At 44.5% G+C, this 27,788-nt stretch overlaps 1 protein-coding gene across 1 annotated transcript in view; it reads left to right on the top strand.

The window, feature by feature from the left end:
* Positions 1-27,788, top strand: part of Fndc3b (fibronectin type III domain containing 3B) — a 301,266-nt gene that overhangs the window by 153,984 nt on the left and 119,494 nt on the right. Inside the window, 3 exon segments of the mRNA XM_038347774.2 lie at positions 1,805-1,881; positions 16,780-17,023; positions 19,862-20,152. Of these exon segments, the coding sequence (XP_038203702.1) occupies positions 1,805-1,881; positions 16,780-17,023; positions 19,862-20,152 (612 nt within the window).

Consider the following 27,788-nt stretch of genomic DNA (forward strand, 5'->3'; position numbering starts at 1 on the left):
TGACATCCATCGTTTTGGTCAGGCTGGGCATAGTGGAGATCAAACTTGGGGTTTTGCAAAGGCTAAGCCTGTGCTCTACCACTGAGCTGTGGTGCCTGTCACCCTCTTTTTGGTTTTGGTCACAGACACCCACGAGACCACTGGGTTTGTGAGTGTGAAGCTCCTCAGAGTTCAGTGACCTGAGGCGTTGTCCATGGACTCACAGTGAGCACTCGTGGGAGTTTCTGTGCCGTCCTTCACCCTCTCTCCCCTTCTGCTGCTTCCCCTGAGCTTGGAGACCTGCTCGTGCTCCTTCGACCCTGTCCCCCCACCCTCCGCCCCACCTGTTCTCTCCTGCCATGGCTGCTGCGCTGTGCTGGGAAAGGCGCTTATGCTGTCTTGTAAATGCAGCAATTGGGTGGCAGGGTGGCAAGTAAAGTGGCGGATTTCTCCTGGGTTTTGTTGCAGCTGGGCAGTTTTCACTGCCAGCAGCACAACACCCACCAGGAGAAAGCAAATAAACAGCACAGTGCTTGGAGCCAGGTAGTCCATCTCACAGTGAAACACATAGCTTTTGGGGGCAGTTGCGAACTCCATAGGATGGGAAGTTCTTGACTTGTGAAATTGTTGGATTGTAGATTCCTTGTAAGGAAGTCAAGTTGTTTTTGGTGTATGGCAGTTATTCTGTGATGAAACATTAACCCAAACTACATTTTAGGTAACTGTTAACCTTGTCATTCATTAGATTGCAACCCTGGTAGGATCCCTAGTATTGCGTAAAACTGGGCGTAGTGGGAGTTCCAGACCAGCCTGGACTACATGAGACCCAGTCTCCAAAACAACAGTTGCAGGGAAGGGGAGGTGACAGCTACAGCAACAACAACAACAAAGCATTCATTGAATTAGCTTCTGTCAGTTTAATGTTTTACTATGGAAAAGTAGAAATTTATTCAGCATGAAAAATCTTAATGCTACTTAATTTTATAATATGATCTGTTTTTTCTCCTTACTTAATGAGAGACAGATCAAACAGTTGGTTGGTTTTTTTATGATATTAGGGATTAAAACTAGGATCATATATATATATGTATATATATATATATATATACATATATATATATATTTAAAACAAGTGTTCTACTACTGAACCATACCCCAAGCCCTTTAAAAAAATACTGCAGCTTTTTATTTTGAAGTAGAGTTTTCTGAAGTTGTCCAGGCAGGCCTTGAACATGTGATTTGTCCTGCTGTAGCTGCTCAACTGGCTGAGATTGTAGGACTCTACCACCAGGCCCAGCAGGGTTTGGAGTATTTTAAAGATTTTATGTCTTTCACAATAATGGTAGGTTATAATAAATTATTGAAAATAAAAATCACATAAAATCTTAAATCCAAAGTTTATAGGAGCATTTGAACCTAGAAAACATTCACTTCAAAAATGTGTTTGTGTATTAGTTATAATACATTTTTATAAAAAATAAAATTGGAGTTTGTTAGAAGGAGATTTAAATTATTCCCCTGTGTCTTAAAGTCAAGAGGAGAAAGCTTTGGTTCTATCCTGTTAGGCTGGCTTTGACAGAACAGAACAGTTTTGGTTTATGGAATCTGTGGCCTGTAGGGGATTGTTAAACATTAATAGAGATGGTTGTAACTTTCTTGTTGTTGCTCTTTTTGTATATGTTTTGTTTGTTTCCTTGACTTGTACAGCCAGGAAATTACTTCAGCCATGGTTTCAAGTAGTTATAGTGTGTTACACACCCAGGGATGATGTTGGATGATGTGTATTTCTCTTCACCTATTAATGTTTTGCTCTTATAACTTTCAGGCCCCGCTGAAGTTCCCATGATGTCACCCAATGGGTCCATTCCTCCCATCCATGTGCCTCCAGGTTATATCTCACAGGTATGACAGTTGACTGGCATCTCCCTCACATGTCAAGACTTAACAAACATCCTTCACGAGTTAATTTAGTTATGTTAACAAAAGAATTGTGTCCTTGTTTGCTTTCTGTTGCTGCACTAAAAACACCTACCTAACCAACATGGGGAAGAAAAAGGTTTATTTTAGCCTACAAATTACAGTTCCTCATCGAGGGGAAGCCAAGGCAGGAACTTCAGGAAGCGACTAAGCAGAATCATGAACGCATCCTACTAACCTGGCTTGCTCCCAGACCCATAATTCAGCTGTCTTTCTTCTGCATCCCCTGCCTCCCTGCTTAGGGGATGGTACCTCCCACGGTGCTGGGCTCTCCTACATCAGTCACTAATCAGAAATTGTACTACATACCAGTCATCTGCCATTTGACAGAGGCAATTCTGCTGAGATTTAGTTGACAAGAAATGTAACCAGGAGAGAGTGCTGTCTTTTAGGGCACTGTTGACACTTCCAAGGTCTTGCAACCTGAGGTACCAGAATCAGAAGGAGCCGTAGGGTGCCTACATAAGTTCAGCCTAATGTCTGTATGACATTCCTCTGTCTGTGGAACTTTCTGTTTTAGGATTTTCCTCCCATCTGTCCTATGACCCAAATGCCCAGGTTGAACTCACCATGTGGCGGAGGATAGCTTTGAGCTCCTAGTCTCCCCTCACGGGCCCCCCTGGCCTCATCTCTTGAATGCTGGTTACTGGCAAGCATGACCACATCCTGCTCAAGACAAAACTTTTAAAGGATAAAATTTTACTTCTATGCCTGGATAAGAGGGAGCGGTTTAGAGATAGAGGTTTGGGCTGCTTGAGATCCGGTGGCTGTGTTTATATTTTGAGTTTTTGTTCAAGGCTCAGCCGATCCTTATACCTCACCATTTATTAATAATCAAGCATCTTTTTATCATTTTGCCTCCTTTGTTGGTTGTTCTTAACTGTAAGAACATCATACATACATTGTGAAAATAGGGAGAAAGCTTCAGAAGACTTGCAAAAGAAAATATTTACAGTTTACTCAGAGATGGTGACCACTGTTAGCTTATTTGGGTCGTATTCCACACCCCCTTTAAATTTTTCCTTGGTATCTATACCTTAAAATATTTTAAAACAGTAATTTTCCATTATTAATATTTTGGGGGGTTGGTTTTTGAGTTTTTTCTTTTCTTTTTTAGAAGGAAAAAAAATTGGCACCTACTTAGGAAAATTGTTGAAGCCCGGGCAAGAATCAACGAAGATTTATCTTTCTTTGATGTGAAAAACAGAGCCATTTCTTCACTGTGCAAGGCATACAGCAAACACTATAATTTCATCTCTTTTTCCACCCTTACTTTGGTGTGAGCCAATTTGACATTCTTTGAGTTGCCAGATTGTTGGCCAGTTCTCCAACTGTTCTAAATCTCTGCACATAAGACTCCCTGGAGGAAGAAAGGGTGCAGACCAGCCTCCTGACGGGTGTGGGAATGAATGTCCTTCATGTCACCAGTCGGTTAATAGAGAGGAACAAAGAATTGTCAGCCTTCTATTCTCATTTATTTTGAGCAAGTGTTTCATTCCATTGAACACAGTATGGTTCTCGCCATTATGACAGCAAAAATAACACCTCCCTTTATGCTAAAGGCCATTAGTGGATACTAGTTAAAACTGGACACTAATGGAGGAGAAGCTGTGCTTAAAAGCAGGCCTTTTCTTGCTACTGGTGTTACTGTCGTTCTATTAAATGCAGAGTATTTATGGGGAATCCTAGAAGAGAATAGAGGAGAAATTTTCTGCCTTAGGATATTTCTGATTTCGAGAGACTTCTATTAAAATTAACATAGAAAGAATAAAAGCAGAGCTCACGATTGAAGCACACTGACAGTCCTTCCCAGCTGACAGTTCTGCTAGAAAATGCTGGAAGATTCTGGAAGTATATAGAAAGAACGGAATAATTGTGATGTGGGGTTGGAAAGGAAGAGGAGGCCACAGTTGTGAGGCCTGCGACCACCTGTGTGAAGTTGACTTTTTTTCAAGGCCAAGAGTTGAAAGCAGCAAGGCAGGAGCTCTGCCCTCAGCTGGAAGCTGTTTCAGTTGGGCTTTGAACCCAGGCGTGCCGAGAGTTTATTAACCTTCAGCAGTAGAGTGTATCCGTTACAGAATGCTATGGCGAAGTGTCTGAGAAAAACAGGTTGTTGATAGTATGAAAGAAATTGAACTTAAAAGGCAGTAGAATGTATGTTCATCTTCCAGGGCTGGATGAATTCCACACTTCAAAGGGAGAAAGAGGGTGGAACTCAGCAAAAATACATCTGGGGAAACTTGTCATCAGCAAGAGATCTGAGGAGCAAGAAACAGAGTTGTCATGAAGTCGTGGGAAGAGAGAGTCTTAGTCAGGGTTTCTGTTGCTGTAATGAAACACCATGACCAAAAACAAGTTGGGGAGTAAATGGTTTATTTGACTTACGCTTCCACATTACTATTCATTATTAAAGGGAAGTCAAAACAGGAACTCAAAGAGAGCAGGATCCTGGGGGCAGGAACTGAAGCAAAGGCCATGGAGGGGTGCTGCTGACTGGCTTGCTCCCCATGGCTTGCTCAGCCTTCTTTCTTAAAGACCCAGGGCCACCAACTCAGGAGTGGCACCACTCACGATGGGCTAGGCCCTCCCATGTGATCACTGATTAGGAAAATACCCTACAGCCTGATCTTCTGTCAATATTTTCTCAGTTAAGGTTCCCTCCTTTCAGATAACTTTAGTTTGTGTGTCGTGTTGTCATAAGACCAGCCAGCACAGAAAGAACCATAAAAACCAAGAGAAGTTGTACTTCAGCTGGGGTTTGTTAGGGGTGCTTAGAACCCATCAGTTCTGTTTCCTTCCCAGTGCCCAGTCCTGAAGCAGGCATGGATGGCTTCCTCAGGTCTAGAGCCTACTTCCTATTAGAGTTACATAGCTTGGGGGTTGAGACCCTTGCCACTCAGCCTTGCTCACCTTCATGGTGTTCTGTCAACCACACTTCAGCATGGTAAACATATGACTCTAGACGGTAACTTTTCACTTCTTAATTGTATGTATTTGTGCTCATTATTTTGCCATTCGAAATGCTAAGAGCTCTTGTTTGCTGAAGAGTTCAGCCACCCTTTCTGGCCTAGTGACCCTCCTGGTAGAGGTAATCCTTTAAGATATTGCCATTCTGTTCTCTCAGCATCAAAGGGTGCTTTGTCCTGTCTCCATCATAGGATGCATTCCCCAAGAACTATCATTGCTTCATGTGGATTATAGCTGAAGATATAGGATATTTGCTGTATATAGCATGCACTTGATGAGTGCATAATGAAGTTGGTAAGATGCATACCACCTATCATTTGGGTCATTGACAGACTTCACATACAGTGATGATTCTGGAAGAGTGTATTCTCCAATAAGGTAGTGGAGAAAAAGTAATACTGACTGTTTATAAATTGAATTTTTGTATGTTCCAGAATATATAAAAAGAAAATTTCAAAGACAACTAAAAATAAGAGAACACACACACACACACACACACACACACGATGACATAAGAAGTGACGTGTATCTGTAGAGTGTGAAGACCTCCTATGACTCGAGTGGACAGACAACAAAACCCAAAAGTGGGCCATGAGGATTGATATTTTCAGTGCCCTGCCTAGGCCACATAGCAGGACAGTGTCTGAGTAAAGCAAACACTGGAGATGTTGCTCAGTGGTAGAGCCTTACACATCCAAGGCCCTGGATTCATACACAGTACTGCAAACTAACCAGCCAGCCAAACAGAACAAAAAGGCTAAGACTTAGACATTCTCCTCTGTGGTGACATACAAGGCCAGCTAGGATGTGTAAAGGTGTTCAGCATGCATTGCACACTCTGGGATGGGTGGAGGGAGAGGGAGAGGGAGAGAGAGAGGGAGGGAAGGAGGGAGGGGGGAAGGAGAGAGGGAGGGAGGGAGAGAGGGAGGGAGGGAGGGGGAAAGGAGAGAGGGAGAGAGAGGGAGAGAGAGAGAGGGAGAGAGAGAGAATCAAGTATTACTAACCTAACCCCAGAGAAACAAGGAGCACTTATCCGCTGTATGTGGTAGGGTCAGATTGTCAACCAACTCTGGACAACAGTCTCCAAAAAAAACATGGTTAAGCAGGGTTACCATGTGTCTCAGCAGCCACATCCTTAGGTGTGTAGGCAAAGAGACCGGAAAATACATGACTGTACAAACACATGCATACAAATGTTCTTAACAGCTGATCAACAATGATCAGTGTGGGATCAACCCACATGTCTGTCAGCTTAGAATGGATAGATGACTAGAACATGGTAGGTAATTGAGGAGAAGCTAGGTGTAAAGCTACATAGTGTGCCATCCTGTGTATGTGAATAGATACAGAGACCTAGTGACTGCCAGGCCTGGGGAGGGAGTGATGGGGAGTGACTGCTGACCGTGGGTGTAGTGTGTGTGGGTAATGAAACTGTTCAGAAAGTACATAGTGATGATGGTGTTGAAGCTTGAGACTGTGCTAAAATCTACTAAATCAGATGCTTTCAAAGGATGGACTTTCTGCTGTGTAAATCATATTCTACAAAGCTGTGACACACGAGAGGGGAGACAGTGCTAAACTTACTGCACTATGAAAAGGCAAAAAACAATGGTAGCTTGGGGAAAGCCCTGCCGCCTTGGTGCTTTTGGTGCGGCAGTGCTGGTAGGAGTGACCGTGACATTGCACACTGTGATTTGTCTGTAGTTTTCACCTCAGACCCCATGTGAGGAACCTGAGGGTCAGTCGGCAGCCCAGGCATTTCTGAATTTACTGGGTTCTTTTCCTTTGCCTGCCACCTACAAGTCAGTGCCAGAGCCTGCCTTGATGGGGGTGCTCCTGTCTGGCAGTGTGAGTGTCGCTGTGTAGTGTGCCTGCGGTGTGTCTCCAAAACACAAGCCCCTGCTGATTATGTGTGTGGTCTGTTGGTGTAAGAAAACTAAGGAGGGAGGCTAAGCAGATAAAGCTGTTAACACACGAGCACCTCAGGGTGGGTAGAAGACATCTTGAGTGTAGCAGTAATTGGTGTTGCCGTTGAGGAGCTGAAAGCCTTTAAAGGCAAATTGATATGTCCAGTAAATCCATGCATTTAAGTGCCCACACAGTCAATCTTAGAGATTCAATCTTAAGATTGAAGACAATCTTAGAGAGGACACACTGACAGGCACAGTGGCCAGCAACCGTGGAAGGGCTGTCAGCGGCATAGCCTGCATTTCTTTCGGTGAGAGAGACTGCCCCAAGGACCCAAGAGCACCAGGCATCTGTCGTTTGACTTGCTGGCCTCTGAGAAAGCAGGACTTCACACATTTGGGGTGTGTGCATGATGCTTTAATTTTGATTGGATTATGGAGTTGAGAAAGATTTGAGAAAAAATTCACCTGACTTTCAATTTGAGAAAAATTTCAACTACTAGAAAGGGCACATAGGTAAGAGGGCGCGTTCACTATTTTTCTTTCTGTCTAAGTATTTGTCATAGCGGGGAGGCACGAAGGCAGGGGCTGAAGCACCTGGTCACATCACATCCACGTCAGGAAGCAGAAAGAGATGGCTGTGCTGCCAGCTGTTTCTCTCCTCTTTTGCCAGCCTGGGACTGAATAGCCCTGTGAAGTGGTGCCACCCACGTTCAGGGTAGGGCTTCCTTAACTAACCGAATATAGAAACTGCCTCACAGATATGCCAAAGCTTTGTTCTCACAGTGTTTCCTGATCCCGAATCCTGCCAGACCTGGCAGTCGAGGGTAAGCTTGCAAAGGGGACTTAATCCTCTGATTGTCACTGTTGTCATTCCCCTCACCTAAAAACACCCAGAGCAGTGGTTCTCAACCTGTGGGTCCTGACCCTTCACAGGGGTCACCGAAGACCGTTAGACAACAGATGTTTACATTACGATTTATAGCGGTAGCAAAATTTTAGTTCTGAAGTATCAGTGAAAATAATTTCATGGTTGGGGTCCCCAGCACATGAGTAACTGTATTATTAAAGGGTCACAGCATTTCAGATAGGGCTAGTAGAGCATTCGGAAATACTATCCCCATTAATAGAGGCTCTGTTCAAGAGCTCTTCCCACTTAACTTTTCCATTTTCCTTTGCTGAGTACAGGAGTGCGTACTTGGTGTGGTAGAAGTGTGGTTTCCCTTACAGGCACCATAATGAAAAAGACTTGGCAGGGCCTGCCTCGCTCAGTGTGCACCACACAGACCGAAACAGTTTCCTTCTAGTGGATACTGATTGTGCTTCTGGGGTTCCTGCCCCTCTGCCTTTAGCTTTCTGGACAATTTATGTGTAAAGATGTCTTACGCATATGCCATGACCCTCATTTTCCACCTTATGAACTAATAATTTTTGATGGCTTGTTCACATGTCGTAGGAAAGCTTCATGCTGACCCAAAGATCTAAAAAGCACATGGAGAGAGTTGAACACCCAGTGGGTGTGCTATGGTCTGGGAGCCACTCTTCCCTCTTCAAGATGACTGCCATAGTAAAGAGCATGCCTAGGTCAGAATGAGTGTCTTTTTATTTTGATAACAGAGGTATACTTTTTTTTAACCTTTATCCATCTTTTTGGGGAGTTAGTTAATGGATCAGTACTCACTGAATTAGATAACCCTCGCCTGGGCAGAGAAAAGCATAGATTGGAATACGCATTAGATTTGATTTGTGGGCCAGCAAAATGGCTCCATGGGTAAAGTGCTTGCCAGCAAGCCTGACAGCCTGTGTTAGATCCCTGGACCCTCATGAGAGGAGGAGACTCCTGCAAATTATCCTCTAGTATCCACATATACTTTGTGGCACATGGGCTTACATATATGTATTTGTGTGTGCACACACAAATAAGTAAATGTAATAAAATTTTGATTAAATTTTTATTTGGTTATTCTCCACACTTGGCCAGCAATGGGAGCCCCTGTAGAGAAGCCATGGCTGATAAGGTCACAGCATAATGAGCTGATGTGGAAGTGTTAGCCCAGGTTGCCTCCTTTTTATAACCATAGCCTGTGGTAAACCGCTGCTTTGTTCCACCGTTAGCACTGTGAAAGCCAGGAGCAGAAGGGAAGATAGAGGTTGCCTCTGCCCTGGCCCTCTGGGCTGTCAAAGGGAAACTGGGCTCTTTCAAGCCTTGGGTCTGCTGAAGACGCTGCCCTATGAGGAGTGAGGGGGCTGTTCAACAGCATTGAGTGCGCCTGAAAGGGAGAAAGCACCTGGTTAGTCCCTGTCCACTGTTAGTGGATTTGGTTTTAGTCTTCATTTACACCTTTCTGTATGAGGAACAATTGCAGAGCTAAAGGAGTGATCTCGGCACGGCTCCTTGCCACATAGTGGTGTGCAGTTTTCTCTCTGCGCCTTCTCTCCCTCTCCGTGCCCAGCATATGCTCTCGTATTTCTGTCTTGTTTCTGTAATTCTGGCATCATGGGATTATAGAAGACAGTGTCAGCAGGCAAACACATAGAGAGGACCTGTGCCGGCCAGTTATTCATTTGGATTGCTCTTACCTGCTCACGTCAGCTGTGTTTTAACACTGGAGCTCCGTAGAGGTGGGGTATCTTCATTACTGCTCATCAGTGGATTGATACCCAGTTATCTGGGGGTGCCAGGCATTTGTCAACACTCGCTGGGAGGTGGGGCCATTTTTATCTTAAGAAGGAGGAAAGAATTTGAGGGCATCTTGAGTCCCTTCTAATTGGAAACGAGGCGACTCTTCTGTTTATTTTGTCCTTCACAATGATGATTACGTGAGAGCATAATTAAGTCTTCCAAGCCACCCTCACAGGCACATCTGTCTGGCGTTTACTGCTCTGAATGCTGTTCTTCACCTACATTCAAGAGCCACAGTTGATGTTCATGGTAGTGTTGATATTGAAGCTGCATCACATCCAGAAATTATTTCTTTGTTACATCACAAACATTACATTTGATTTTATCACAGTTATCATAGTATCTCTTTCCAAATTAGTAACACATTTCTCATATCTCATTTGTTTTATTTTTAGTTATGTGTACCCGTGTGTCCCTGCTTGTCTGTATGTGTACCATGTGTATGAAGTGCCCACAGAGGCCATAAGAGAGCATCATGTTTTCGGAAACTAGAGTTACAGATGATTTTGAGCTCCCATGTCAGCTGCTGGGGATCAACCCAGGGTTCTCTGGAAGAGCAGCCAGTACCCTTAACCACTGAACATCCTGGAGCACCTTTACCTGCCTAGCTATCTCACTGGTCCCAAATGGATTCTTTTGTTGCTGTTGTTTGTTTTTTGGTTTTGCCTTTTGGAGACAGTGTTTCTCTGTGTAACAGCTCTGGTTGTTCTGGAACTATCTCAGTAGACCAGGCTGGCCTCGAACTCACAGAGGTCCATGTGCCTCTGCCTCTTGAATGCTGGGATTAAAGGAGTGTGCCACCACTACCCAAATGGATTCTTAATCGCCTTGTGAGCTAAGAAATTTTTTTTTCATGGTGCTGGAGCATTTTAAAAAGTGAAATATAAAACTTATAGATAGGAAGACAAGCTGTTCCAAATAGAATGGCCAGATAGATTTTAATCGATGATAACACCGGGTTCTGTTGCTATGTAAACAAATTAAATGACAATGTGTAGCATGGCTTTGTTCAGCACAGTCACTTCACCATTGTGGTAAGCATAAATATTGTTAATATCTCCTTAATACTATTATGATATGGGACCATGTAGGGTTTAAAAAGTAACAATGCCAAAGTAGCTGCCAGTATCATTGTAAATTGAGTGCATATTCATAATCAAAGAAAATAAACATTCACAGTTTAGAAGCTAGAGAAGACGGTCTGGAGATGTAGCTCAGTGGTAGACTGCTTGTCTAGCACACGTGATGCTTTGAAATTGGTCCCTGGAACACACGTGCACACATACATGCACACATGCACACATGTGCAAGCTCAGGGGCTTGATCCCTAGCAACACTGTAAACAGAAAAGGAAGCAGCTAGAAAAGAAATACAGAGTGCTTTCTGAACTGCGGGTCCTCTGGGTGCTCTCTTACTGTGGGAGAGGTCCTGGTTAAGGGTTGGGATCTAGTACTTCAGTAAGCATTTGGAGCTTGGAGTCTTGGCTCTGTCCAAGACTGTTTTGTCCACTGGAGACAAAGCAACCCTGTTTCCCCATTCCCTGATGCCTGGTCCCTAAAGTCTACTGGGACTGTGCAGGAGGAGACGTAGTATGGACTTCAGAGCACCCAGATGCTGGTTTACCTCTGCTGATTCAGTATCTTCGTCTTGAGGGCCTGTCTCTATTATTCCCTGAACAGCATGGACATGAGTGAGTACTTGAAGGGGGGCCATTGTGGTATGGGTGCTGTTTACCTATTGAATTGGCTGCAGAGGGCTCGGGTCTGTACCTCCAGAACACTTCTAGAACAGTCTGAGGACATGACCATGCCTGGATAGCTGGGAAGGGCTGCTTTAATATCAGAAAGAGTTAAACCATACGACCTTTGTTTCCATAAAGCAGTGTTAAGTCTGAAGCAATCGCTCTGTTTAAGGAGTGACTGGAAACTTACGGGATCATTCTGTGTACATGTACCCAGTGTCTTGGTGTACCATGACTGTTAGAGGAATTTGGTCTGACTTTTCCCATAGAAATGGAGTGATATATCTAGTCAGCCTTAGATATGGACTTTATCAACTACCCAACTTGCCTCACATTACATTGCTTAATCTCACCTGAAGATTTTTCATATAAAATTTAGGATCATCTTATTATTACTGTGTGTTAGGTTCTGCTCCAAGTACTCTATAAGTGGTAAATTGATACATAAATTGCAAAAGTCATTACCACTGCTTTTGATTGTTATAGTCAATTAGCTTACTTTCCTTTCCCACTCTGTCTCAGGCTTCTGCGTGTGTGCAGCTCAGGGTGTTCCCTGCTACCCCAGTCTGGATGTGGGGCAACCTTTTCTCTGTCCACGTTTGTGCTCCGTCCACTCCTAGATCCTGCCTGACTGTGTCTCAGGCTTTTGCTTTGCTTTCTGCCTCCTGCCCTTCAAGCTCCCTTTCTTCTGTACCTTTGCAGGCTGGTGGGAGTAGGAAGAAAGCTTTTTGAGAACAAAGGCGTTTATTCACATTCCCAGCAAGTGTTCCAGTGAAATGCTTTTCTTTTAAGAGAAAAGACACTTAAAACTGTGCATGTGTTTTACAAGGCCTATTCTAACTCTTTGAATCAAAATTGATTTTTATTCCTGAAAGTTCTATGTTTGGCAAGCTCTTTTGACCTCCCATAAACACCTCCTGCCTGCTACAGCTCTGTGCTATAGCTCCATGTCTCGGGATTGCTGGATTAGCGAGGCAATGGGCATGGGGAATGGTAATGGTGACCAAGTTTATAATGGGATATGTCTTGCCCTGTTCCAGGTCCTTTCCTCCTTTCAGGTTGAGGATCTTAAAGCACGGCAGCTACAGGGACTTAGTATACCTGGCTGTGTCTTGAAGCCTCTTATGTCTCTTAATAGTACACATGTCCTAACACTCAGTGGTTGACTGCCTGTTGACTGACCAGCCTTCAGAATTTCTGTGTAATCTGTCACATGAAGTAACACATCACCATCGTAAAGACCCCAGCTTGTAACGTCACTCTGCTGTGTCTCTCTTTGTCTAACACAGCGAGCTCAAGTCTAAGTCTCCAGTGCATAGGGAGCTTCCATGTGACAGTTGGGATTGGGCTGGGAATTTCCCTCTTAATGCTCCACCCCCGCCCTGCACACTGCTCCCACTAGATCCCCTCAGCTGCTGTCTCTGGACTAGTCTGTTTTTTTTTTTTTGGGGGGGGGGGTGTGTGATATTTTTAATGGTTCTTTTGGTCAGTACTCAAACACTTGTTAAAGTAGGACCTGGGTGCTCCCCGTTAATGTGGTGCACCTACCCTGGCCACTTTGCCTTTGGTGCAAAACAGCAAGCATGCCCAGCTCCTAGAAAGTATCTGTCTCACTCGTCTGACTCTCTAGTCCGTCACCTGCTGCTTCTCGGGAGGCGGGTGATGGGGCACCAGCAGCTGCTCAGCAGGGTGAGGATGGGCACGAAGGGGTGAGGCTCTCTAAGTTCAGATAAGATATGATAATCAGATCTGGGAACTGTTGGCGATCAGGTTGGCTTTCTTCAGTGGACCAGGGAAGAACACTGTGTGTATGAAAGGTGAATGGAGCACTTACTGGTTTTACTTCATTTTGTTTTTTATAGTAGGGAAGGCTTACAGACTTAAGGTAAAGGAGACTTGGATTCAGCCACCCTGCCCTAAGACTCCTCTAGGTGCCATGGGTTTTTACTAAAACTGCCCCATAAGTCCCGTAATGCTGGAGGCTAAAAGTCCAAGACGGCAGAACACTTTCCAAGTCCTCTATTTCTGCCATGTAAATGAGTATATTAGTTAGGTGGCATCACAAGGTCTGCCATGGGCCCTAATCTCATTCTGGGTTAGAGTCTACCTGCACACACAGTCTGAAGCTCATCCTGAACAGGAACACTTGAGCATAGGAGTCAAGAGAGGGGCGTTGGTGGGGTGCACAATGCAGCTCACGGTAGGTGACCATCTGAGGCACGGGAGGGGGGGGGGAGACAGAGACAGAGAGACAGAGAGAGACAGAGCACACATCCACCTTTCCCAGAGTTCTCTGCTTCCCCGGGGATGTGTGAGTGGCACTTCTGTAGATCCATTGATTTCTGAAATCATTGTATTTGGGCTTTTGTAACAGCACTTATTAGAACCCAGGTCACTTTTCTCCTCACCTTTGAATATTCAGTGGTTATCAGCGGTATGTGTCAGGAAGTCACTGGGGAATTGAATATGTGATTTGTCTGCCTCAAGACATTGCCGTAATTTCATTCACCCACAAAAGGAAATAAGTTTGTTTTTTCCAATAATTAACTATGGAGAGTGAAGGTATATTTTGTTGCCATGAGTATTTTGAACTGAATTTCTCAGATGTTTGATTTCTTCTACTAGAAATATATATGTATATATATATACATATATATGATAATTACTTTTATTAAACAAAAGATATTATTGCCACCATTTCTGAAGTTGCATTATTCTCTAGGGAAACCTGAGAATAATTTCCTTAGGTCGAGTTCATAGCTGAGTTTGATAAGTAAAGTGTGCTATAATTTGTGTTATAAAACAGCAGCAGACAAATTATCATTATGTGGTTTTGGTTTTTTATTCTTACTTTAGAATTAATACTTCACTTTGGGAGGATGAATGACAGGTCTGTTTTGGGTAAGAATGGGTTTTTGAAAATGTCTTATTATATATGCACATGTAAGTATCACAAATACCACAGAAAGTTCAGGATATGAGAAGAGAGAGAGCTTCAGGCAGCTTTTATAATGCACATCAATTTGCAACTTCATACGCTACTTAATTTTCTGCCTGGAAACCTGTTGTGTAGATAAAGGTAATTTACTCTTCAGAGTGAATTTATTTATTATTATTATTTCTTAAAGATATCTTTATTTATTATGTATATACAGTGTTCTGCCTGCATACCAGAAGAGGGCACCAGATTTCATTACAGAGCCACCTTGTGAGTGCCAGGAATTGAACCCAGGACCTTTGAAAGAACAGTCAGTGCTCTTAACCTCTGAGCTGTCTCTCCAGCCTCTTATTTTATTAATTTTTAAGGACAATATCTTAAGGACAAATGTTCTTATAAAAGTGGGAAGGAGACAGGTTTTCATCTGTGTGTCATTTAGTTTTTTGACAAACTTTAGAAAAAATATGCTTATAGCAAGCGGGAAATTATAAATGCTGAGTATAAATTATTTCATTACAGTCACTGCTGTGGAAAGTGGCCCCTGTCAGCTTTCCTACATCAGTGAGGCCTGTGTGGCTGCACCTGGAGGGAATGTGGACCTGCTGGGAAGGTCTTTGCTTCTTTGAACTCCGGGGAGTGAAGGAATGTTTTATGAAAATGGAGCACCTTCTGTGTGCTTTCTGCTTTCCCTAGTAGCTGCTGGAAGGCAGGGAGGGAGCGCGAGCCCTGGGGTAGCTGTTTTTTGTATTATTGGTAAGACACATCTCCTACACAGATGTGACACGCAGTTGTCGGAAGTATGTTCTAGAGAAGCGCTCGTGTGGTAGACTGAGGACAAGGCACTGTCAGTCTGTGCCTGCGCTTTCCAGTGTCCTGCTAACGCCCTTGCACATGGGTCCGTAAATTCCAGTGTCCTGCCTAAACGCCCTTGCACATGGGTCCGTAAATTCCTGCTGCCTGGTCAGAAGTAACGTGATATGATTAGCGGGCTGTGCCCCGGAAGTGGGTAGCTTCATGTCAGAACTGTAAGGACAGGAAGGCTAGCACAGAGAGTGAGTCAGAGCCTCCGTTTCCGGGAGTGAGCGTAATAGAATATTAGTATTTAGAAAGTTTCTTGTTAATTTATGTGCACGTATGTGAGCCTGTGTGTGTTTATGTGAGACTTGTATTCAGGTGCCCACGGGGTCCAAAGACGGCATCTAATCTCTGGAGCTCAAGTCTAGACTCTTATGAACAGCCATGAGGGTGCTGGGAAATAAACCTGGGTCCTCTGCAAGAGCAGCAAGTGCTCTTAACCATCCAGATATCTCTCCAGTCTCCTGTGTTCTTAAACACTGGCCAGTGCCTGTTAACTCAAGTCAGAATTACTGAGTGCACTAACATGTAGACTACGCACTGAGACTCACCAATGCTTTAGCAATACCCTTTTGTTGTTGTTTGTTATTTTTTCATGAAAACTAAACATAGGGTATGTTTTTGTTGTTAGACACAAATTACTTTATTTTGTCCTCTTAGCAGCTTCCTGAGATGCAATGCAAAAATCTATTTTAATACAGAGATTCAAAATCAAGCATTAAAGAAAAAGAAACCAAAAATAAAGCCTGTCAGAATGTGTGCCTCATTTTCTTAAATAATTGATTCATTCAAGTATTTGCGAGCCTGGTGCCAGATTCCAGTTTAACAGTGTGTACATGAGTGTGTGTATATCCTGTTTTTCTTTAATTTGACCACAGCCAGGCCTCTTCCTCTACAACTGAGCCATAGCCTTCAGCCCTGCAGTTCTTTGGAGCCCCTGTAGCCTTCTGCGATGCCGTCATTTCGTGACTTCCCTTCCCTCATGGCTCTGTTGGTCGTAGTTGTGTCTGTTACATGGACTACATCATTCCCTGTGTTATGTCAGGATGGTTGGGGTTAAGATGGTAGCTCAGCACTGGCCAGGTACCATTAGCTCTCTCTCACGTTGTTCTTCCCTAGTTGCCATCCTCGAGTGGGAGGCTGCCCAGGATGGGTTGTCCTGAAAAGTCTCGTCTGCCAGAGTTCTTGCTGAAATCAGGACAGCTAGGTGCACCTTTGACCATCCTGATTGGCCATTGCTTAAGTTATTTGTTGGTCAGAATCATTTTTCCCTTATCCTTAGTCTAGACAAATGATACTTTAGTGGATTTCCCTGGCTTGTTTCCTAATATCCGTGAACCTGTGTGTACTGAAGCGGAAATAGGCTAGATATTCTTAGATAGGTCTAGAAGCCCAGCCCTAGAAGCGTTCTTGCATGACCCATAGAATCTCTTCCTGCACACCCATTGAGTTTATGGTTATATACAAAGTTACTCCTAGCATCGGTTTATACACATGCTCAGTTATTTGTCCGGTAAAAGTGTTATGACCATAAACATTTTATGATAAACTAAGACTTACTAGTAAGATAATGATCTTTGCTAAATGTTTCATGGAGTTGGAATCGTTTAATTAATAGGGAAGTAACTAATTCCTTTGTATAATTAGCAGGGGAGTTATTAATACTTTCGTATCCATGGGTGTGATTGTTGATAATCTGTATTACATCCAGTCCTTTTGTCTCCTTCCTTAGGTGATTGAAGATAGTACTGGAGTCCGCCGGGTGGTGGTCACACCCCAGTCTCCTGAGTGTTACCCACCAAGCTATCCCTCAGCCATGTCTCCAACCCATCACCTGCCCCCTTATCTGAGTCACCACCCACACTTCCTTCAGAACTCGCACACGGCTTATTATCCGCCTGTCACCGTTCCGGGAGATATGCCACCGCAGTTCTTCCCCCAGCACCACCTCCCCCCGACCATATATAGTGAGCAAGGTGAGTCCGTTACAGCTGGCGTCAGGATCTGTGGAAACTTGGTACACTGCAGTAACTGGGGTGGCCTCCTCACTTCATCTCCTATGGAATAAGCAAGGCAGAAAGAGCCCTAACTGGAACAGAGCTCCACTGGCTGTCCCAAGCTTCCCTTGTCTTGGATTCTGTCTCATACAAGTCCTTTGACTTGGTTGGGTCACAGCTTTTTCTTGCTGCTGCCCCACCAAGAACAAGGAGTAGGATAGCTCCTCTTTATTTTGGAAGTGAAGCAGCCATCTGCCCTGTGTTCCTGTTGATGAGTGTTTATCTAACAGTGGCCTCAGGCAGAGCTGGGCCCCATTATTTCCTTGGCATTATCATTGTCTGCCAGTAAAAGGGAAATTGAAATGATTTTTGCCCCATTTCAAATGTCAGAAGATTGTGAAGTCTCAATATCCTTTGGGTTTTGTGAAAGATATATCTTGGCAGAACTCAGCAGTCCTCTTGCTACTGGTGAGGCCGTCCCACAGCTGGTTTGAGTTTGAGAATAGCCATTACCTTGACCACAGTGTCTCTGGTTGTTAGGCAAATACTTACATTGAAAGGAAGAGAGTCTCAGAGTTCTCGGCATTGTGTCTTTCAAAGTTCTGCTGTGGATTTAGTCTGAAGCTGTGACTATCTGATTGGACGCTCGGCAGCCAGAGAAGAGGGAGGGGAAATTAGACTTTGGCTCTAGGACTTTGCAAAGGCTCTTCTCACTCTGATTGGAGCATTTGCCTCTTTAAATGTGTGTTGTTCAGAGGAATCCCTCCTCCGCTCCACAGGTTTGAGCGAGTTTCCCCTGTGCTTTTACCACAGCAACACTCTTACCCATGTCTCTTTTCTGTTCAGCTCGCATTGTCTATTGTCTTTTTATTATTATGAACAAAAGAGAAACCTGAGATGAGTACTTTAATTAAATATCCTATTGTGACTTAGGAATGAAATTTGATTAGTTTGTTTGTTTTGGTAGTTAATCAGAGGAAGTTTAACATGCTTTCATAAAGGGGTGTAGGAAGGTCACAGCCAAACATGAGGTAAATATCACATCCATCATTTACTAATTTGATCTCTGTTTTCTTAATAGCATAAGCCACGCCCCCCCAATCAAGCATGTTATGAAGACATTTAGAAAATAATTGTTAACTCTTTTTAGATATGGTCTCACTATGGAGTTAAGCTCACAGCAATCCTCCTGCCTCTGCCAGCCAGGTGTTGAGATTGTAGGCATGTACCGCTTCACTCGGTTAATTAGTGTGTGAAGAGTATTTAGTGCTTTGTCATAGTCCATATGGAATGCTGAGAGTTTGTTTGTCAGCACGTCTGGTCGGCTATGAGCTCCCTGACGTCCTGCAGAGTCCTGGTCGCTGACTCACAGTCTGATGATGCCCTCTAGGGTGCCTGGTAGTTACTCTTGGATAAACCATGGCTTTAAAATCTTAGGCAAGGTAAAATTATGATTTCAAACGTCATTAGAATTAAGTCAGCGCTGCCACTCATTTCACGGTGTGCTTTGATCTAAGTTCATCAGAGTAACGCAGAACAGCAACACAAATAATGCGTGTGCCGTCCTTAGCTTCAAATTAAAAACGGCGATAAAGTCTTCATATCACAGAAACATCTGTGGGACTTCCTCTCCTGATTTCTCAGTGTGTATACCTCAAGGCAATTAAACATTAACTCCTGGAACCATGATAGAAAATTCTTATGCTGTCTTAAATGGTTCTTATATTAGTATGCACAGTGACTACTTTCTCTGCTTGTGCCGTTCAGAACAGTGGCCAGCTTCTGACGTATGGTAGTATACTTAGTTTAAACACACTCTTTCTGAATACGGCTGTACTCGGCGTCCTGCGTTCTCTAGTCCACACTGGCTGTCTTGTAAAGATGTAAGTAAGCTGTGTGAACAAACAGGACATGAACAGCGGGGTTTTCCCTCTGAAGAGTGGAAGCGGTACTTTTATAATTAGGTAAATTATGTAGCTTCTTATGTGTTTCTGCTCAGCACTGTCTGGCTTTAGGTCGCTAATATCTAGAAATTACAATAATGACATATGATTTATACAGTTACTGTATATTTGAGAAGTTATTTTATTCTTAAAAAGAGATAAGGAAATGTTATCTATGTTATATGTTGTCATTTTCTGTTGATGCCAAAATACCACGTTTGACATGTCATGGGGCCGGAGAGGTGGCCCAGTGGTACAGAGCACCTTCCTACCCCTGTAGAGGACCAGTGTTTGGTTCTCAGCTCCCTCCTTGGCATCCAGTTCTAGGTGATCCAGCATGGATTCTGGCCTCCATGCTACCTGCACACATGTGGTACACACATGAAAAAAAAGATATGCCCCAAATATCTTTTTATATCATGCTAAGTCTGTGCTTTTCAATAGAAACATGGTTGTATCTCTAAGAATAGTCATACTTTAAATATTATGAGTCTGTCTATACATGTAAACGGGTATTTCATTTCTTCTATGTGTTGCATCTGCTGAAGACATCAAGAAAGGCAGGGTCAGATTTAGTTATATATTCACCAGCCAATGAAGTCTTTGGGGATAACCTTGTCTTCTTCTTTCTCCATAATTTATGGGAAGTTCTAAGTGCACTGTGCTGTGTTTAATAACTGATGATACCTTGACTATTTGGGAAGGAATGCAGATCCTATGAGCATGTGCTGTGTCCGCATTTTCTAAGTATGTTTTGTAATGTGTGCAGTAGTTGTGTGCTTTGCTTCCCCAGGGGTCAGGTTACCGACCTTTTTCATCACTCACTGTGGTCGATGGTGACTGAGCTCGTGTTTGTCACACACATTCGTTCTAGAAATTATCCCACTTTATGGAATGTCAAGCTACATCACCCGAGAAGACCAGTACAGCAAGCCACCGCACAAAAAGCTGAAGGACCGCCAGATTGACCGCCAGAACCGTCTCAACAGCCCGCCTTCCACCATCTACAAGAGCAGCTGTGCCACAGTGTACAATGGCTACGGGAAGGGCCACAGCACTGGAAGTAGTGGAGGCGTGGGAGGTGGAAGCGGAGGTGGACCCGGGATCAAAAAGACGGAGCGAAGAGCCAGAAGCAGCCCAAAGTCCAGTGATTCGGACTTGCAAGGTAGTGTGGAGACATGGGCATTTTCAGGGCCCCGTCTGTTACAGGGGAACTTGATCTCATGATGGATGGTTTCTCTTGAGAACCGTTGAGTCGACCTTATCCTTCTCTTAATAAGGAAAGACTACTGTAGTGTTATTTATTTATGTGAGTTTTTCATTACATTCCATCTCAGAAACAATATTGGAAATTATTTTCACATTGGCCTGCTTCTGCTGCTTCATGCTACATTGAGAGATACGGAAGATATCATATTGAATCTCTTTTTGCTAAGCATGTTCTAACTCTAATCCCTCATGAAAACAGCTGTAGTTATGCTATGTTGTAGTGAAGCTGGCCATGCATGGCAGGAGGGTATCCCTTTTCAGCTTCAGACAGGGTTGTCCCTGCATGTCCATTGGCATCTTCTCACCATTCCCAGACCAAAGGGACAGACAGTTGCTCAGAAGGCCATGTGTACTTTGTAGGTTAATCTATTGGAGATAGATCTTTGGGGCTGGGGGCAGGGCATGCTTATCTTTATTTACATTTTAGGTGAAATTTAGAGGTAATCATTTTTGTTTTTTTTTTTTTTTGTTTTGTTTTTCGAGACAGGATTTCCCTGTAGTTTCTAGAGCCTGTCCTGGATCTAGCTCTTGTAGATCAGGCTGGCCTCGAACTCAGAGATCCGCCTGCCTCTGCCTCCCGAGTGCTGGGATTAAAGGCGTGCGCCACCACTGCCCGGCAAGGTAATCATTTTTATTGCAACAAGAGAAAAAAAGCAGCCTTTTCTGTAGGTATATAGAAGGCTGAAAGACATATCATATTAGACATGTGTATATATAGCTGAAAATCATATAGACATGCAAGATATAAATAAAATAGCAGTTAAAATTTTGACAACTCTATAAATTTATAAATCTAAAAAAATAATGGCAAGCAAAGATGAACAAATCTCAGACTTAGATAATTTGGCACCCAACCCATTGTGTGTATGTGTGTCTGATTGTGTATATGTGAACGTGGTGTGTATGGTATATGTGCTCATGTCTGTGATTGATTCTCTAAGTGCACTCCAGAGGCCAGAGGAGGGTACTAAGTGCCTGGCTTGCTCTCTCCACCTTATTCCTTTCAGACAGGGTCTTTCCCTAAACCTGGAGCTAGGCCAGCATCCAGGAAGCCCCAGTGATCCTTCTGTCCCATACTCCACGGCACTCATGTTAGGGGTGTGCGTGCATGCGTACGTGTGAGTGCGTGCGGATGTGCATGTGTCCATGCCTGGTGCTTGAATTCAGATTCGCATCCTCATGCTTGCACAGCAGGCAGGGTGTCCTCTAAGCCAGTGGTTCTCACCCTTCCTCATGCAGTGTCCCTGAGTGCAGCTCCTCATGTTGTGCTGATCTCCAGCCATAAAATTATTTTCATTGCTACTTCTTAACTGTAATTTTGCTCCTGTTATTAATCGTGATGTGACTATCTGTTCCAGTGGTCTTGGGTGACCCCTGTGAAAGGGTTGCCCCCAACCACGGGGCCGAGACCCACAGGTTGGGAACCATTGAGCTGTCTTCTCTCTAGTCCAATTCCTTGTGTCCCTAAAACAGTGGCTGTGGCTGTGACGGCATTTGTGATGGGAAAGGCAGAGGTTGTGTATATCTGCATGTCTGAAGGTGGGCACCTGTAAGCAGAGGGCAGGCTGGGAGGTGGAGTTTCCTTGTAGGCCCTTCGCAGTTGAGAAGCTGTGAGGGCGGTGTGAGTCCTCCACATGTCTCCTTAGCATCTTCTGCATTGTCGCTGTGTCCTGCAGTCATTGCACGTGGACAGTTATTAATCAAAACACAAACAGACAGCGTGTGAAAGAGACTCCAAGTTGAGAACCTTTTACACAGCTCCTAAGTGAAGGTGCTGCGTCTGGTCTGTGAAATTCTCTTTCCTCTGAGTCACGGGGCATCCTGTGCTGCTCAGACATGTTTGAGTGTTCCAGGGCACAGCTATCTTCCCGGCTCATTTGCCCATGTTTTGTGGATTTTAGGTTCATACCATGTGTTAAAATAACTCAGTCAAATCATGCTACAGTTGCTGTTTAGAATTGGTTTTCCTATTTTAAACTGTCTTATGTCCTGATTGACACATTATTTGATTATGCTTGTGAAAGAATGTGTTAAATTAAATATGAGAAGGGATATTTTATTCACAATACTTGATTTCAACCAAAGAAGAGAATTATTCTCTCACTTTCTGTCTCTGTCTCTCTGTCTCTCTGTCTCTGTCTCTCTGTCTCTCACTCTCTCTCACACACACTCACACACACACACACACACACACACACACACGTATAGATTATTCAAAGGAATATTTTTCACCCAAATGTGAAAAGGGAATATTCATGTTGTCTAGATTTGCCAGAAGTGATGTAGGTACTTGGAACAGAAGCAAGTAAAGTAAATTCAAGTGTAAGATCATAGGAAGAGATGAAAGAGGAAGGTTGATTAGATGAAGCGGTGTTGAAGTTAGTGCAGAAAGCAGCACAGCTGCAGATTCACTTTGTCAACACACACAACTTCCTCTATGTGCAGTTAGCTCACAGCTCACGTGCCCAAGTGTGCTCTCTGCTCTATGTGAGTACCAGCACACTGTGGAAGAACTGCCGCTGTGTTGGATCTTCATGGAATACTCATGGGACTCATGGGCATTCCCGGGTCTCTGGGCATTTTCATGTTTTATGCCATATGAGAAAAAGTGGGTGGAATTGTGGGGAGTGTGTGGCCTGGCTGGTGTATAGAAAGCAGTTGTTTTGTTAAGATGGTGGTGATCTTACATTTGCTTTGGACCCAAAGAACCCAGCATTTCACACGGAATAGGGGCATTGATCGGGCTGCTTTCTCCATGACCCTTCGCTCATTATGTTAGCTTTGGTCTCCAGAATCACTTGGTCCTTCTCTCCACATGGTTTAACCAGGAAATAAAAATCACAGGGCCGGCAAGACGGCTCCGCAGGTATCTCGCCCCTTAGAGCTTTGCTCCCTCTTCTGCCCTCAGCCCACCTAGTTAGTGCTAAGCCGCAGATACACTGTTAGCATATATATGTCTGCTCTGCTCAGGAGCAGGGCACATCCTTTCTCCCAGCATGGGGCTTGTGGTGGCTTCCCATATTCTGCCTTTCCAGAGGAGACCAGTCTCATTGCTTCATAAGTTTCTCATTTTGGGGGGAGTCGGCATTAGTCATCTACCTATTTGCCGCTCGGTGGCAGGGTGTATGCCCAAGCTTGCTTGAGACCCATTTCAGTTTCAGAACTGGAGAGAGGGTTAGTGAACTTTCAATTCATGTAATGTGTATAATAAAACCAACTACCTAAAAGAATAAAAAGCTGACATTGCCATGAAGACACATGGATGTGACTGACAGCCATTTTTTAAAAAAGTAAGTTCTGGTTGGTAGTTAACTGCTTCAGAAGCACAAATAGGACCTTGAGCCAGAGATACCTGGACCTCATTCACATCAGAATCTTCTCAGTGATTTTTGGCTTCGTGCTCTCTCCCCGGAGCCCCTGTGCTGGGCCACTGCTCAGCCAAGGCAGAGCAGCTGTGGTGAGGTGAAGGACGGCTAGAGGGCAGAAGTTCACACAGCAGGGTAGGGTCCGGAGCAGCTTTGGCCTCTTTCCACCTCCCCAGTCCTGTGCTTTGAGCGGCACTGTTTCCCAGAGCAAGCTTCTCTTTGAACAGGTGCAGCCACAGGACTGGTCCCTCTTCCTGGAACTAATTGCTACGCTGCCCAAGGAACACTCTGAGCTCATGTCTCCGTCCTCCTGTCTTTGACTTTGCCTCCAGAAAAACAGCACAGTCCAAACCCCGTCATCCCTTCAGCGATGGTCAGAATTCTTGTTCCCTTGCTGTCCTTTGGAGCTGATGATAGGCCATGGGCTGAGAAGGGTTGGGACTTCAGTATCAAACATGCTAGGTTTCCTTGTCACTCATGAATGATTTTCCTTTAGCATTCCCCAAATTGTCCTCATTTGTACAATGAATATTTTAATTCCCACGATTGAATATTTAAAAGTAACCTAACTCAGTTTTTGATACCTTAATGAAATAATAGCCCTTAGGGCTTGAGGATTCATTTTTTTTCTCACATGTGTGGGACTCGTTATTTCATCTAGGCAGGTGTCCTGTCCTTCCATCTTCTCTGATGACCTTCTCGTTCCCTACAACCTCCTTTCTCAAATTCCTGATCCCCACCCGCCCGTAAATACAAAGGTTACAGATAAGCACCCTGCCTCCTGTTTTGTGGGATGCTGGATATTGAACTCAGATCCTCATGCTTCCCAGGCAAGCGCTCTACCAACTGAGCTACATCTTAGCCCTCTTTTTCTCTTCAAATCCCCTCCCTTATGTTTCTTCTCCTTAGCTTGTACCCTTGTTGTCTTATGAGTGTTTACCCTAACATTTGGACCACTGCCCTGAAACTTGCTTCCAGGTGGTCCTGAGAGAGGTTGCCACTGGGGTGGAGAGGTGCCCCAGTGCCCCAGTGCTCAGGGCCAGTGTGGTAGAATCCGTACAACTCATGAGCACCTGGCATGCCATGAACATTGAGAGATTCTGTCTCAAAGTGGAACTCACACACGCACACATAAGCAGGGCACACGTACACGCACACATGGAGGGGAGTGGTCTTTTTACCCCAAATTACCATGCAAGTTGACTTCCTCGTAATAAGAAATATCGAGTGCTGGGAAATGGCTCCATGGATAAGGCTCTTACCGCCCAAATCTGAATGCAGACACCATGTGAAACTCCGGGCAGTTGTGGCTGCCATCTTTAATCTCAGCATTGTAATGGAGGCGACAATTTCCCAAGAGTACTTGCTAGGCTAGCCAACCAGTAACTCTGAGTTCAACTGGGAAACACTTTCTTCAGTATATAAAATGGAGAGTGACTGAGGAAGACACCACCTTTGGGCTGCCTCTGCACGTGTGGATGTGCACACACACATGTACCCCACACACACATGAAAGAGAGGGAGGGAGGAGATTAACTGCCCCCTCTGCACTGGTACTGTAGCTTTTCTGGGTGTTTCATGCACACCTCTGCCGCTGATGGAAATCCCGAGTGTTTGCTTGCCTTCTGCCTCCTGTAAATCTTGAACATGGCAAAGATACCAAGAAAACATGAAAAAAACATTCAAAGTGAGCTCAGGTCTCTGGAATTCACCCATTTGTTCTGCCAAGTAGAGTCTGGAAAGTGAAAATAGTCTGAACAAGCCCGAATAGCTTTTAGTCTTTCAGAGGACACTGTGCATCCCTGGAGCAGAGCTAAAAGCCTTCTCCTCAGCAGGAAACAGCGGCTGGCACCACCGCTTCCATCTCCATCTTGTATTAGTGGCCAGCTCCAGCCCCTCAGCCTGGGCAGCCTCGGGCAGGCTGTGGTGAGGGCCCAGCTGACACGGGGCCTAGTCTTTGTGGGATGAAGAAGAAGACTGAGAGACAGACGGTGATGCTCAGATGTGAACTTCCTGACTGGGCCATTCTTCTGTGAGGTCCTAGAGGAACCAAACTATATCCAAACTGTGAGGGATTCTGTAAGACCGCAGCATGCCCATCCCCCACCATTACTGATGTGCTAGCTTCACTGCTATGAAGACAAACTTAAAAGCTCCACAAAGAGGAGACTGGCAGCCCAAACTCAGTAGCCAGTTGCTGTCCTTGTCAAGTTGCCATGTCCCTTTGCCTTAGCCTTCTCTCCTCTTTGTATTTTGTTACAGTGTAAAATTTTAAAGATGCTAACCATGTGACATTTTTTTTTTCTTTTTTTGAGTCAGGGTTTCACTATGTAGTCCTGGCTGTCCTGGAACTTGCTCTGTAGACCAGCAGGCAAGCTGGCCTCAGATTCACAGAGGTCTGCCTGCCTCTGTCCCCCAAGTGCTGGGATTAAAGGCTTGCGCCACCACAGCCTGGCATAGTCTCTTAACAGGCAAGACACTGATGCTTTTCCATGTCAGTTTCTGGATCTTAACCCATTACGTCATGCTTAAAGCCTCGCAGATTTCAAACAGGTACAACATACAAGAACTCCTCTCCTTTACCTCTGCAAGTCGCTGTTCATGGAAGTCTGAGGGCAGACTTGGTGGAGTTTCCCCCACACATAGCACCAAGCTCTGCAGACCTATGCTATTTTCTCTGCCATTTTACTTTCTTGAACCCTGATCAGAGCAGCATTTAGATGATGTCATAGCCCATTTTGGCAAAACGCATGCCATCTCCTAGATCCCTTTAAACAGCATATGGATGCAGTGATACGGGGTCTCTCTGGTATATGTGTAGCTTTCAATTTGACCGAAACATTGGTTTTGCTAAAGTATATTCTGAGTGTAACTGGGATAGGGGTCATCATCTTCATCAGTGTGTTGTATTTAGAAGCAAAATCACTTAGAATTGGCATTTCACAGATTGATGTCCCTTCAGCCTGTCACTGTCGTGTGGGAGCCTTGCACCCTTGGGCATGAAAGCTCTCATAGCTTCATCTTCTTCTTCTATGTATAGAACAGGGATGGGTAAGAGCAACGGCTCAGGGGCTGCCATGAGTTCCCTGTGTGATTGCAGACACTCACCAAGGGGTTTGAGAATGTTAAGGATTATGGAAAAAAGACATTTTTCTGATAAGAAAATTGCTTCCTGTCAGAGTACAGAGTCAGGCCTCCTGCTGCGTGGGTCAGAGTGATAGGGGCAGGGACGGTCAGGGACAGGTGAGGACGGCGCTTCAGAGGGCCAGGCACCAGCTGTCAGCACACATGTCCTCTGTTCCTCTGCTCCCTGCACATGGGGCTGTCTGTGGGCCCAAGAAGGGAGTTGTGATAGACCACTGACTCTGACTGAACCCACTCAGCCTGCTGTGCACTCTAGATTACTTTGTTGTTGGCTGGAAATGGTGGATGGAGTGGTTAACTGGACATAACCAGAGTGTATAGCACCTTCTGTCTCACTGACTTCCTCTGTGCAGTTGAGCAAATGGATATGACGTCTGAGATGCTCTAGCTCAGTAAGCTAACCAGATAGCTTAGATCTCAAAGATTATATACAATGCATAGAACATATGCCACTTTGGCATTCTGCAGTCGCATCTTCTGCCTGGGTTCTACACAGGTGGTGTCTGCAGGGTGGATTGCAACACAGGGGGGCTGAAGACCAACCACATGGCGTGTAGACTCAGAAGTCATTTCTATTAGTATCCTACATGATGCAGTCTTGGCATTGTGGCGGATTTCCTACTGTTAGGTCACCATTGTCATCGTTGCTGTGTCTCCTTCCATGGAATAGTGTTCTGTTCTGGGATCAGCATGCCAACCGGCCCCCGAAGAGGCAGCGAGTTCAGTTTCTGGGTTTGATGATCAGTGTCGCCATTGACAATTACAGTGGACATTGCAGATATGCCTTACAGTCACGTGTCCTGCTGTGGTCAGCCTGTGCTTTCATTTTACATTGAGTTTGTCCAGCCAAGACACAGTGCAAGCCAGCCATGCTCCTTTGCTTTGGAACGTTTAGTGCTGTATTAAGGCCCTCAAACGCTGTGAACTAGAAAGGTCCCTGGAAAATCAGAGCAGCACGCCCTTAGTGTGTGAATTCACAAGGCAGTGAGCCCTGCTGCCTAGTAGTTGACTCTAGAACCCTGG

This window comes from Arvicola amphibius, chromosome 11, assembly GCF_903992535.2.
Source record: "Arvicola amphibius chromosome 11, mArvAmp1.2, whole genome shotgun sequence".
Lineage (NCBI taxonomy): Eukaryota > Metazoa > Chordata > Mammalia > Rodentia > Cricetidae > Arvicola > Arvicola amphibius.